At 48.9% G+C, this 12,986-nt stretch overlaps 1 protein-coding gene across 1 annotated transcript in view; it reads right to left on the bottom strand.

Annotated features, from left to right (window-relative positions):
* Positions 1–12,986, bottom strand: part of LOC8040170 (thromboxane-A synthase) — a 147,478-nt gene that overhangs the window by 12,712 nt on the left and 121,780 nt on the right. The window contains exons 8-9 of the mRNA XM_029995354.4: positions 12,390–12,532; positions 10,172–10,301 (exon numbers count right to left, since the gene is read on the bottom strand). Of these exons, the coding sequence (XP_029851214.2) occupies positions 10,172–10,301; positions 12,390–12,532 (273 nt within the window). The remainder of the gene's footprint in view (positions 1–10,171; positions 10,302–12,389; positions 12,533–12,986) is intronic.

Here is a 12,986-nt window from a genome sequence, read left to right as displayed (position 1 = left end):
GACATCCGGCACATCCACGGCGCTGAGAACATCGTAGCGGACGCGCTCTCACGCATAGGTTCCTGCACGGTTGAACCTCCAGCCGCCATCGACTTCAACCGACTATCTGCAGCGCAGGGTGAAGACGCAGAACTGCGACAACTCCCTACATCCCCCGGTCGCCTCGTGTTTGATGAGGTCACACTACCTATGTGTACCACCAACGTCATATGCGACACATCAACAAGATCGCCGCGCCGGTACGTGCCGCACCAGTTTCGTAGGCAGATTTTCGACGCCCTTCATGGACTATCCTACCCCGGCATCAAAACCACACGACACCTGCTAACATCCCGGTGTGTGTGGCCCAATATCAACAAAGATGTACGTCAGTGGGCCCGCACCTGCGTACAGTGCCAGCGTGCCAAAATTCAGCGCCACACGGTAACACCCCTCGGAACCTTCGACCACCCGGACGCGCGGTTCGACAATATCCACATAGGTATCGTCGGACCGCTGCCGCCATCACAGGGGCAAACCTACCTGTTGACTTGTGTCGACCGGTTTACACGCTGGCCGGAAGCGATACCGCTGCCCGACATCACCGCGGAGACCGTGGCGCGTGCGCTCGTGCCGCAATGGATCTCGAGGTTCGGCTCGCCGTCAACCATCACCACAGACCGAGGTAGACAGTTCGAGTCTCATCTCTTCGCAGAACTGATGAAGCTCCTGGGATCAAAAAGAATCCGAACCACAGCGTACCACCCCGCGAGTAACGGCATGGTGGAGCGGTTACATCGGCAGTTGAAGGCTGCTCTAAAGGCCCATCAACGACAGGACTGGGTGGAGGTGCTGCCCTTGGTGCTGCTAGGCATCCGCACGTCACTCAAGACGGATGTCGGCTGCAGCGCGGCCGAGTTGGTCTACGCGACCACCCTTCGCCTCCCCGGAGAATTCTTTGCATCGCCACCAGCTGACGCCTGTCCCGACACCGCAAACTACGCCACCAGACCAGGGGAGTGCAGCTGTACCTTCCACCGTGGTAAAGCGAAACTAGAGACACAGCTCTTTGCGGCAAAATGGCGAAAGGAGGTCTGGGGCTAGACAAATTCGCACACCACTCTCATGAGATGGCGCCACCTTAGTAACACCCTCGCGTACCCTCCTCCTCCTCTCTCTCTGGCTTCTCTCCAAATTTTTTTATTTTTTTATTTGCACGCGCGGCCGACGTTGGATATTTTCGGTTTTCGGTACTGCGCGGAACAGCGCGGCGGCACCGAAAACTCCTCGGCGCACACTACGCTGCGCCGGGGCAATCGAGTGTAATCTGCACATGCACTCCTTGAACACATAAACATTTAGAACGATCTCACCGAGGCAAAGAAATAATTCCAGGTGATGGGATTATATGCATTTTTATTTGATACTCTTGGGTTAGACTAAACTCTCAAAATAAACTCTTTACATAACGTTATGTACATAAATGTATGCAACATCCCAAGTGAGCGAACATTAAACATAGGAAGTGGTCAGAAACAGAAAGACGTGAAAATATGAAAACTGTAACACAGAATGTATGAGTATTATCCCACAAGTTTTCCACTCAGATGTGCTCATTTCTTTAATTATTGGAAACGTTCCACAATAAAAGCACAAAAGTGAAGAACACACAAAAAGAAATCAGTTCTAGAATGGCATAATATACATATATATACATATCAATATGTCCAAACTTTTGGTAACTATGCGAGCATGCGCATGCATTATGAACAACAGCATAAGTCGATAAATAGAACTTTCAACGTGCATTAACTCTACACGTGTTCTGAATAGCAGGAATGCGGTAACAATTCAAAATACTGACTGCGCAACTAGCGAAGTTCATGGAAGTAGCTCATACCTAGAGGGTTATACAAAAGTCTATATGATCACTATTCTAGGAACGTATAAGTGTGTAGACTGCGCATAAGTAACATATTTACAAGGGTTTACAAGCTATATACAAAGATTTCACGAATTGAAACACGACATCGAGTCTCCAGACCGCATATCAGATTATGAAGTGCATTGACTTCATTATGGCTTGTGCACACCTCCTCGATATTGAACCTCTCAAATACGGTGCCTCATACTTTTTTATTTGTTAATGCCTGTCAGTTGGCTCCGCCTCAACAATGAAATTTCACGAGGGCTATTATGGATTGATCAATTCAGCAATGACAAAAAATGTTTCTTAGGTTCTATCGCAAAGCAAAGCTGAATTGTTCATATAAATGTTTAGACAGCGTAATGCCAATCTGTTGTGAAATGAGATGACTATTTTTGATCTAGAAAGGAAGTTTGTCAACACATTACGACAGCGAACCTCCGGTCTGTATCATGTATCTCACGCAAACACATTCCCTACCTGCAGTACAGTGTGGAGAAATCATAATAAACTGTATTATTGACGCGGTTAAGGTGCCAACTGTTTTCTCTTTCTTTGCGCTGGTGCTTTGAGAACACGCTTCGTTAGGAGTTCCCTGTTCAACAGGCGAATATGCCAACGTAGCCGCACATTAACGTAAAGATTGAGGAACTGCTTCGCGCATTCCTTGGTGCAAAATTGTTCTTCGGAATGAGGAACCAGAGAATGTACCATGCGTTCAGCAACCTTCGGCAAGTGAATGTGCTCGTTTATCTTCTGGAGAAACGTTTGTTCAAGAATTCTGAACCATTGAAAGAATGCTTGTGATGGAGGACAGAAAGAGCCGAAAATCGACCCAGGAGCGCTGGCTTGGAGGAGAGCATGAAACTGCACCTCAGAGGTGAGCACGCCACTTGCAGCACTCAACAAGTCCGGGCAAAGATGGCACAAACTTTTTTTAAGAAACGACTCCACCAGAAACCCGGCGAAGTGGTATTCAACATTTTCTTGGATGAGGTCGTCATATGACTCATCGGGAAGTTCAAGCTCATCGGTCTCAATTGCTGGCAGTGGTTCGGGCTGGTGGCTGGCTGCAGTCGACACCGGAAGGTGCCTCAACTCCACCAGCAATGTGGCAGCGCCTGCCTCACAGTTTCCTCTACTGGAAAGCTGAAACATCTTTCCAAGAAAAATGTGTTTCAGGCCTGCCAGAAACTGGTAGGAATTGGGTGTCTCGTTACACCCATGCTGCTGCCGCACCATCCCGAACAAGTTTTCCAGTGGGTCCTGGTTGAGTCGTCTTGTAAGTAAGTGATCAAAATCAAAGTTCAGGCTGAGGTCTTCCCACAGTAAGAGGACGGCATTGATGGTAATTTGCCATCCCCTTACTGTGTGGGGCCGTCGTGGTGACAGGAACTGCCACTTCGAAATCCATGAGCTTTTCTCTCTTAAGAAATTAATATGTCCCGATGAAGAGCTTAGTGCGAATCTCATTTTTTGTTCACCGCATTCCAAAGATGAGCTATTCAGTGAATCGGAAATTTGGTCCATGTGCTCAAGGAAATCGCAAGTGGCCTGAGCCTCAGGGGGCAGCTCATTCAGAGAAAGGAGGGTTGCAAGGGAAACAGAAAGAGTGTCACTAAAAACCTGCGCAGCAAATTGTACTTTCATATTTCCGAATGGAGTCTGATAAATGTGCCTGTCGGTCAGTTTCTCCGCCAATCGTAATCGAAGAGGGTGCTTGTTTTTGTAGAAGTCCACAATGTATTTCCATCTGATCAATTTGCTGCCAATTTGGAGGTCATGCTTGCGCAGGTTGTTACGTGTACACTTGAGCAGATGAGGGGTGTCAAAGAGAAAGCAGACCTGGGTGTCACCGACAAGGAAGAAGGGATGATCTGGTGTGACACCCAGCCGGCGTGCAAGAGTGCAGTTGCTGGCCCCCTGGTCGCACACGACAGCTTTCACAAAGACCCCGCCGGAACTCAGACTTGGAATAACCTCTGTCATCACATCCTGGAGACATTCTGGGGATGCTTTTGATTTTGAAAGAATGAAAGCCAATGGTTGCACCCAGGGCTTAGAAATACCCGCCAACGTCATAACTAAGCCTGAATTTGCCACATCACGGGTTCTCTCCTTGCCGCTGTCTGCAAAGCCATACACCATATCCGACTTAGTGTCATAGAAGAGATTTTCTTTTAGAACTATTTCGCCGAACATTAGAATACATGCGCGATCTTTAAGAGGCCAATCGTGAATTTTGTCGACAACAGTCTTGATGATGTTGGGTGCAACCCCAGGGTGTATGGCAATGTGGGACAGCCAGTTCTTGAGAGATCGAACCGATGGCAAGCTCAGGTACTTGGCAAGGTACTTGTAAGCCCTGGGGCTCTGAAAGTAAAGGTTAAGGGCAAATGGTTTAAATTCGTCAGGCCACCTTCGTCCAAACTTGTTCATTGGCTGCAAGTACAGCTGCACCTTTAAAAGGTCCAGTGCCCCTTTGGATAAAAGTTTCGATGCGCCCTGGATGACTTGAGGTCGTGTCAAATTCGAAAAATCAAGCTTTTGTGACGCCTTGAAGAGGTTCCTGCGTAATCGGTTTTGGGATTTTCTTAGGTTATCTAAGGTATGTTTTGTGCGGGGTTCTTCGGCCTGCCACCTTGTCTCTTTGGAGTTGCCATCGTCCCAGCCGCGGACCTCGATGAGGCTGCAGCTCCCATTAGTGTCTCTAGAGTGATATCTGTTCGAGAGAGGGGAAATTACTCAGAAATTGAACTCACATTAAGCTTCAACTCAAGATGAACATGGTGCCACCGATTTTAAAAGTTGCCTTATAAAGCCAGTAAACGAACGCTGCGCGTTCTATACTGCTTTTATGTCTAGAAAAACCCGTCAAGTACAAGCTCAGTTCCTCACCAAGGTGGGGCTCCACCTGCGCATCCTCCTGCAAAGAGCCGGCAGTCGGCGGCGGTGAGGACAGGCGAGCTGAAAAAATGGGATGAATGCATCTTGTGAGTTCACTAAACGGAATATGACGCTACCAATATGAAGTGTTGGCTAACAAAGCCAGTAAACGGAAAAACCCGTCAAGTACAAGCTCAGTTCCTCACCAAGGTGGGGCTCCACCTGCGCCTCCTACTGCAAAGAGCCGGCAGTTGGCGGCGGTGAGGACAGGCGAGCTGAAAAAATGGGATGAATGCATCTTGTGAGTTTACTAAACGGAATATGACGCTACCGATATGAAGAGTTGGCTAACAGAGCCAGTAAACGGACGCCGCGCGTTCTATATTGCTTTCATGTCTAGAAAAACCCGTCAAGTATAAGCTTAGTTCCTCACCAAGGTGGGGCTCCACTTGCGCCTCCTCCGGCAAAGAGGCGGCAGTTGGCGGCGCTGAGGACGGGCGAGCTGAAAAAGAGCCTATGAATTTATACTAAATTTATGCCAATAGATTTGACCACATTAGTATAAAAAAGAAGGCCGATCCCAACTTGTGAAATATAGTTCAGAAACTAATATGAAACATTAGTTACCGGAACTGGGGCTGGCAGGTGAGTCGCAGCTCCCCATGAAGAATTCTGAATAATATAACAACAGATCAGCTTCTCCAAACCAAATATGAAACTAACTGAGCATTGTGCTAAGACAAGCTCACCTGGAGGAACAAGCTCTTTCAATCTTGGGTCGGTTACTGGAACCGAAGGACATGCATTCGGCCGCAAACGTATCCTTCTGTGGCTTGCAAATGCTCTGTCTTTGAAGTGGGCGCTGCACAGCCGGCGCTCGTGCAGCTTGCTCATGGGCACAGCTCTGAACTCCGGCCGATTCGCGTACCTGATCCATTTGACCGCTCTATCGGGAAGATTACAAAGTATATATTTCTATGCTTCCATTTCCGACTCCGAAATTACAAAACCTTAGAGGCTTACCTGTCGTCTGTCGGAAACCGGAACTGTCTGCATTCCGAGTTTTTCGTCGAGTTATTGCACCATCTCGCAGAGCAGTACCTTCCGTAAGAGTGAGGCACTGCCATAGCGACAAACTCGGTGCAAAAGAAAAACAAACTTTCCCGCTAAAAAGCGCTGAAAACTTTACCTCGCGAAACGCGCCGCGCGCACCGCGCGAGAGAGCGCCGCGACCGTTAAAGAGCTACGAAAAAAAGTACAATCGTGAATGACCGAACCCTTTTCACGTGTTTGTTTTTCATGCACGGTTTTCTGTAAGAGCGTCGCCATTTTGAAATGCGGAACTTCCGGTACGCGCGGAAATGTCGTTTTGCTCTTGCCACGCCAGTGGAAAGTGTTAACATTTTAATAATATTTCATTTTTGTGCCTCTTTTATATTTTTTTACGTGTCATACGTTGTAATTTCTTACTTTTTTGGCCCACACACCGGATATGGGGACAGCGTAGCTAGGTACGAGGGCACACAAAGAATAGGTCACTACTAGTATGGTAACCAATAGCACACATCCAACTCGAGCGCTCGAAATTGTAGCGGTAAATACCCGCATAGAAGTCTGGGGCCTGTTGGATAGAGAGAGAACGGTAGTTCTCTTGTATGGATGGACGTACAACAGTGAAGCCTACGTAGTGGCGCCGCGGTTTGGCCACCACAGGAACTCCGGGAGCTGCATTCGCCTGACCAGACTCCGAGAGACGATGAAACAGCTCCGCGCCACAGCACCGCGACTAAGCCTTGGCCCGTCTACCTTTGTGAGTGATGAATTGGCGACGGGTACCCATGTCTTCTTGCGACATGACGCCGTACGGAAGCCGCTCCAACCACCCTACGACGGCCCGCACAAGGTGCTGCGCCGAGGGACCAAAACAATGACATTGGACATCCGCAGACGGCAGGAAGTCATTGCATTGGACCGCGTGAAGCCAGCCCATCTGGACAGTGCTCCGTCAACTACACTACCAAACCTCACTCCCCAGCCGAAAACGCCGTCAGCAACAACCCCGATCCCACTAGATCACTTACGCCCTCAACATCCTGTCGATCGTGCGCACCCCTGCTCTTCGAGCACTCAACAGCCGCATACGAGAACACGCTCTGGACGCCATGTATACTGGCCAGCGCGCCTTGGCATTCCGGATCCTCAAGCACAAGCCGCTACCGGCCGTCTCCCATCACCCACACGATTTCCCGAGGCCACTGTGTGACCCTGCCATTGAAACGTTCGCCTCCTCAGTGGAGGGGGAGTAATGTGGCGGTGCGTCCCTGTAGGACCACCAGAGCCTTCCAAGACGCTATGCTCTGAAGTGTCTGCATTTTTAAAAAAGGAAGAGAAGGACGACGAGGGACCCGAGGTCGAGGCAGCCCTGCGCGAGATATAGAAGAACAACCGGCCTGACGGTGAAGAGACCGCACTGCGAGTTCCGCATGACTGCCCATGCCCAAGCTCTGGTTCCTTGCAGAGTAAAGTATTTTAGTTAGGTTTCCCGACTCCGTTGGTCCATAGCCGACGCGCTCACGAGAGCGGTCGGGAAAGCCATACAACAGTGCAGCCTTTCGAGCGTAGGTTACGTGATGGTACCCGTATTTGTATAAGGAGAATTAGCAAGGGATATTGCCACGCGCTGTGCTGGGAAATCAACGCTCGGTCACGGAGCTAAGTTCCTTGTCGTCGCGAGCTGGTGCATCTTCCGACTGGCGTGATAAGATGTCCCCCGGCAGTCCGTATCTGTGGGCCATCCCACGGCGTCGTCACTTTCCGAAGGCGTTGGGAGAGCCTCCCACTCAGGACGGAGTAGTCTGCTCCAGTGTCGACGAGAGCCGACGGGTCGTGGCCGTCAATAATGATGTTTAGGTTATTCTTTACCGTTGCAGAAGCGTCGTTTCGGTCTCAGGCAGTGTTTGAGTGGGGGCCCTCCGAAGTTCGTGGAGGATCTTGGCGTCGGTCGTCTTCGGCAACTCCACCTCCAGGGGTTGCCGCGCCTAGTTTCCCCCGGCGAGGAGCGAGGAGTGACAGGCTTTCACGTCGGGGTCGGTGCATCGCCGAAGCTGGACGTCGTGGCGACGGCGACTGGGACTCTCGGCGGTGCCCAGGCTCGGGGGACTGTGCTCGTCGCAGGTACTCGTTGATCTCCCGAGGGCGTTCACCATAACGAGGGCGCGGGTCGTTCGGGTGGAACCCGCGCAGCCCGAGTCGTCGGTATTGGCATCGGCGGTAGGTGTGGTCTGCTTCCCCGCAGTGGAAGCACAGAGGGCGTCGGTCGGGCGTTCGCCACACGTCGGTCTTTCGGGGTGCGTGATGCGCCTGGCAGGCGTACTGGACCTGGTCGTCGTGTCGTCGGTCGTGCGGCGGCGGAGGAGACAGACGTCGGGGCGGCGCGACATAGGCGCGAGGAGGAGGCGGTGGCCGTCGGGCCACTGCGGCGTAAGTTAGCGTCGGTTCTTCGGGGACTGCTACGCTTCTGGGAGCCTCTGATTGAATGGCTCACTGCACCTCTTCCCGCACGACCTCGGCGATGGAGAGCGAAGCGGTTCGGTTAGCGGCGGGTAGCAGCTTCCCGAGCTCCTCCCGGACGACGTCGCGGATGATTTCTCGAAGGCCGTCGACACTGGTGGTGTTCAGGAAAGATGCGGCGGTTGGAGGAGCAGGCACGCCGGCGAGTCGATGGTAACGGCTTGCTCGAGCCAACAGCGCTCGCTCAATGTTAGTGGCTTCAGCCACAAAACCGTCGACGGTTGTCGGGGGATTGCGGACAAGGCCCCCAAAAATTTCAGCCTTCACGCCACGCATAAGGACGCGAAGCTTCTTCTCTTCGGCTGCCTCCGGATCGGCTCGGGCGCATAGGCGCATGACATCTTCTACGAAGCTTGTCACGCTTTCGTTGGGGCCCTGCACCCTTGTTTGAAGAAGGTCCTCCGCTCGCTGCCGACGGTGGTGGTTGAGGAACGTTCGCTTCAACTCGACGGCGCAGGACTCCCACGTAGTGAAGGACGCTTCGTGGTTTTCAAACCAATGCCTCGCTGTCCCTTCAAGTGCGAAGTAGAGATTGTTGAGGCATTGCTCAGTCGTCCATCCGTTGTGGCGGGCTACACGTTCATAGTGTTGCAGCCAGTCTTCAATGTCCTCGTGGACGTCTCCGCGGAAAGGCGTTGGAGTCCTGGGTGCGACCGGCAGGTACACGACGGCCGAAGCGGCCGGGGTCTGCGCCTCGTTGGCCATCGTCGTCTTCGGCTTAGTCGTGGGTGGCAGAAGTCCGTGTTCCGGGGGTAGACCTTGGATGCGGCGACTTGATCGGGTCTCGGTCCTCTCTTCGTTGGGTCCTCGGGGGCTCGGGATCGGACTTGCACTGCGGGCCCTTGGAGGGGAACGTTGCACGGGCATGCGGTACCCCGCACCTCCACCAAAAATGCCGGGAATGAACAGGCGAAGAAAACAGAATAACTGGCGAAACTGAAACGTTTAATAAGGGCGAACTTGTGCCAACCAAAAATAAAAACGGAACAAAAGATAACAGCAGAGCGTCGCGGGCGTCGAAGTCGGCGAGAGAGCAGAGTCGAACGCTGGGGTGAGACTGACTCGACAAGGTTGCGGTTGGCCTCTTATCTAGAATGAGTCACTATCTCGAAGATTCGGCGGAGAAGGTTCGAGCGTAGCGCGCTCGGGGCAAGAATGAACACGCACTTTCTAGAACAAGAAAGCAGGAATAAAGGATGGAAGTTACGTCCGGAACAAGAATTAGCGAGAACGTTCTAGAGCTCCGTGACCGAGCGTTGATTTCCCAGCACAGCGCGCGGCAATATAACACTTCCAGGGCACCTGAGTACATGCATCCTTTTTAATTAACGGAAATTCTTTGTCACACAGACAACACATCCACTCGTGTTACAACATTTCCCTTCCAAATGTCTAGCTTAATGCACTTTTATCGTACTAAACTTCCTATAGACTTTTTGTGACGTTTTCCAACATACAACTTCCCGAGTGTCAGAATTTCACTGCAATCTTAAACGACAGGGTTCACCAGTGTCTTTCAGTCACCAAATATTAAAATGCATCTCTGACGTAATACCGTAGCGCTGGGGCAGTTAACAACGCAGCGCACGCGAAGAGACTTCGCCTCTTGAAAAACTGTTCGCCTACTCATTGTTCATTCCTCGTTTTCGGCAAACAAATGGCGTATGCAAAAACGTGTCTTCAATATAATCAGAAAGTTACGTTCGTTAAAATTAATTGCGTTCGGCTTTCCGAAATTTTGTTCATCCCCCTATACGACCCAAGCAGCTTGTAACTTTAATAAAACACGCAAAAAATAGATTGGCTTACGAATATGGGACTTGAGTTCGTGTTCATTTTCGTCAGCTGCAGTCAGTTGGTCGGATGTGACACTGCCGACGTCGACCCTCGACTGCTTAGCCTCGATCATCAGTTGCAGGAGGTCTTTCTGCAGGGGAAGCTGCTCACGCCAAAATTAACAATAAAGCACTCTCTTAAGCATTGAACTTTCGAAGAATTACGTGTGTTATAGTACGCGAGGGCAGTTGTTGCGGCGGCAACCAGCGAAATTCCGAACATGTTTCATTGATATATCAAAATATTTCAAACTCGTGTTTTAACGCTTTATACCACTTTTATTATCTTATTAATATACATCATATAACTTTCGGACATATACAGGGTGTTTCACGAAAGGTGGACAAATTCGATATTGCGAAACCTACGCGTCGCAACAAAAAAAAAAGGCATGTGTAGTGTTGGTCCTCGGCCAAGGGTCTACTTAGGAAAATTATTAAAGTCCGGCATAATTAAGTTATTAATTATTTTGGCGGAATAAACTTTTTAAATGTTGAGTTTAAGGGCATGGTTTTAATTAGAAAATTGCTCAGCATCGTCAAAAAACACCAAATCAACAAATAGCAGAACGATAGAAGGCACGCGAAGCATTTTACGGTTTTCTGAAAAACCGCACATATTCGACGGGTTTTCAAGATTCCGTCTGCTATCGGAGCGCGTCTCGGCCCCGGCGGCACCGCGCCCCGTGGAGAGAGAGTGCAACCAGCAGCTGCCGCGTCGCACGACGACAAGCACAGCAGAGGTTGGCTGCACTATCTCTCCACGGGGCGCGGTGCCGTTGGGGCTGAGATGCGCTCCGATAGCAAACCGAAACTTAAAAACCCGTCGATTTTGCCCAGTTTTTTAGAAAGCCCATGGGGGGGGGGCATGGGGTTCGGAAGGCCGAACTCCATCCCCCCCTCCCCCCCCAAAAAAAGAAATTGGTTTGTTCCCTATGTTTATACAGCCTTGATGGAGATACGCCACGACGGGTAATCGGTCTCTCACGACTTATTTTTCGCGGGCTCAATATTTTGCGATTTAGGTAAAAGCTGAAGTTTTGAAATGATTCGCGGGCTCTAATTTTTGCGACGCGGTGGGATCTCAAGATAGATTTCAATGCGTTTACATTTTCCCAGAATTGTTCGCGGGGCCTATTTTTCGCGATTTGTAGGCGATTCACAAAATTCTCGAAAATTAGGTCCTCGCGAAAATTAAGTCGTTTACAGAATATGCGTGGTTTTATCTCAAATCGGGCAAGCTAAAAGGGCCTAATTTTTAATTTTGACAAAGAAAAGATATGTTTTGGGTGCATTTCTCAAGTGAAGGACGGCGCAAACCGCACGTTTCCCAGATTTTTTGTTCTCGAGTTAAGAAGCGCAGAAGCCATAGCGGCAGAAACTAGTATTTTTGCTTTCCGTCGCAGGTCGTATGTTTGACACCCTCTGCTGCCACTAATGTTTTTCCTTCACCATCATAACGTTTTTCCCCCCTTTCATAGATGCTATGAAGATGCCTTGATGTATTCAAATATTTTTAGGAATTTTATTTGTTCGAACAAAAATGTCAAACTCGTCGTTCAGATCGATTTTGGGTAAACTTTGACAAGTGTTTACTTTGTCTGTACTTGAGGTAATTTCTTTTTCTTTCGCTCCGTAAAAAGCCCAAAACAAGCCCATTGTAGATATAACATCATTAGGATCTGTTGACTAGCCGCTCCGCCACATTCACGTAAACGTTAAGAGATATAACAAATGTGTAAATGTGTTTTCTCAAAAACCTCATTTTTGTAAATTTTTATTTTTTAAATTATTTTATATAGAATAGTCGACTACAAGAAAAAAACGATATAGAAATGTAATATTTTGGTTTTATGTCCTCTATTTGAGCCGCAATCGTGTGAAATGCGTGCTCATTTGATTAAAATACAGCAACCTTACCGGCATTATGAGCCTCTACGATTTCAAAAAATATGTTTTTATTCTTGTTCACCCTTACAGATGAATTGAAAAACAAAGAAAAAAAATGAAAGGAAAATGTTTTTCACAACTTTTAAGTATTTACGTAGCATAATTTATTGGAGATATATTTTTCTATTCTCCTTCTTTCCCTCACTCTCTTTAAATTGGTTCAGATAATTCTGGAACTGAATAGCTTCCGAGGTGTCACAAACGCAGACACACACCCTGACAGACACGCACGCACACCATACCTCGACGCTGACCTTCTGTCGTTGCGTTACAATGCTCTTGCATTTCTCTTGAACATCGAGAAAAGGGTGAACTCCGTTGTTCATCCTGCGAAGCCTCCAGCCGTTCAAGACTCGCAGTGGACCGTCAAGTCCAGGGAAGGACGCTGAGAACGTTCGTCAAAGGGGCAAAAAGCGTATCGATAAAGTGAACTTAAATGTTGACACAGAAAAACGCCATTTATGAAACTGAGAAGCAGCTGATGTTATTCTTAAAAAAAAAAAAATCAATTCCTCAGTTTGTTTAAACAATAATGACAAGAAGCAAAAAAGAAGCCAAGGATAGCCGTAAGAATTGAGAGTGTGCGGGGGAGTGGATTAGGAAACGTCATAATCTAAACCCCGAGGCATGCAGCAACTTAAATAACGCACAAGAAGCTTCCCCCTTTCCCTACTTTTCTGTAAGACTAATAGAGCTCTATTAGACTACTTGCGCTAATGCTAGTGTTTTGTGTCGTTTTTATTTTCTTGGTACTGTTTCCGATTGCCATGAGAAACTCTACTGAACTGCTTGTCATGTCAAGTAGTTTATTATAAAAATTAAAAAAAAGTGTTGCGTTC

This window comes from Ixodes scapularis, unplaced genomic scaffold (assembly GCF_016920785.2).
Source record: "Ixodes scapularis isolate PalLabHiFi unplaced genomic scaffold, ASM1692078v2 PGA_scaffold2__306_contigs__length_199485367, whole genome shotgun sequence".
Classification (NCBI taxonomy): Eukaryota; Metazoa; Arthropoda; class Arachnida; order Ixodida; family Ixodidae; genus Ixodes; species Ixodes scapularis.
The sequence above is the reverse complement of the archived record's forward strand: the minus strand, read 5'-3'. Positions and strand labels throughout refer to the sequence as shown.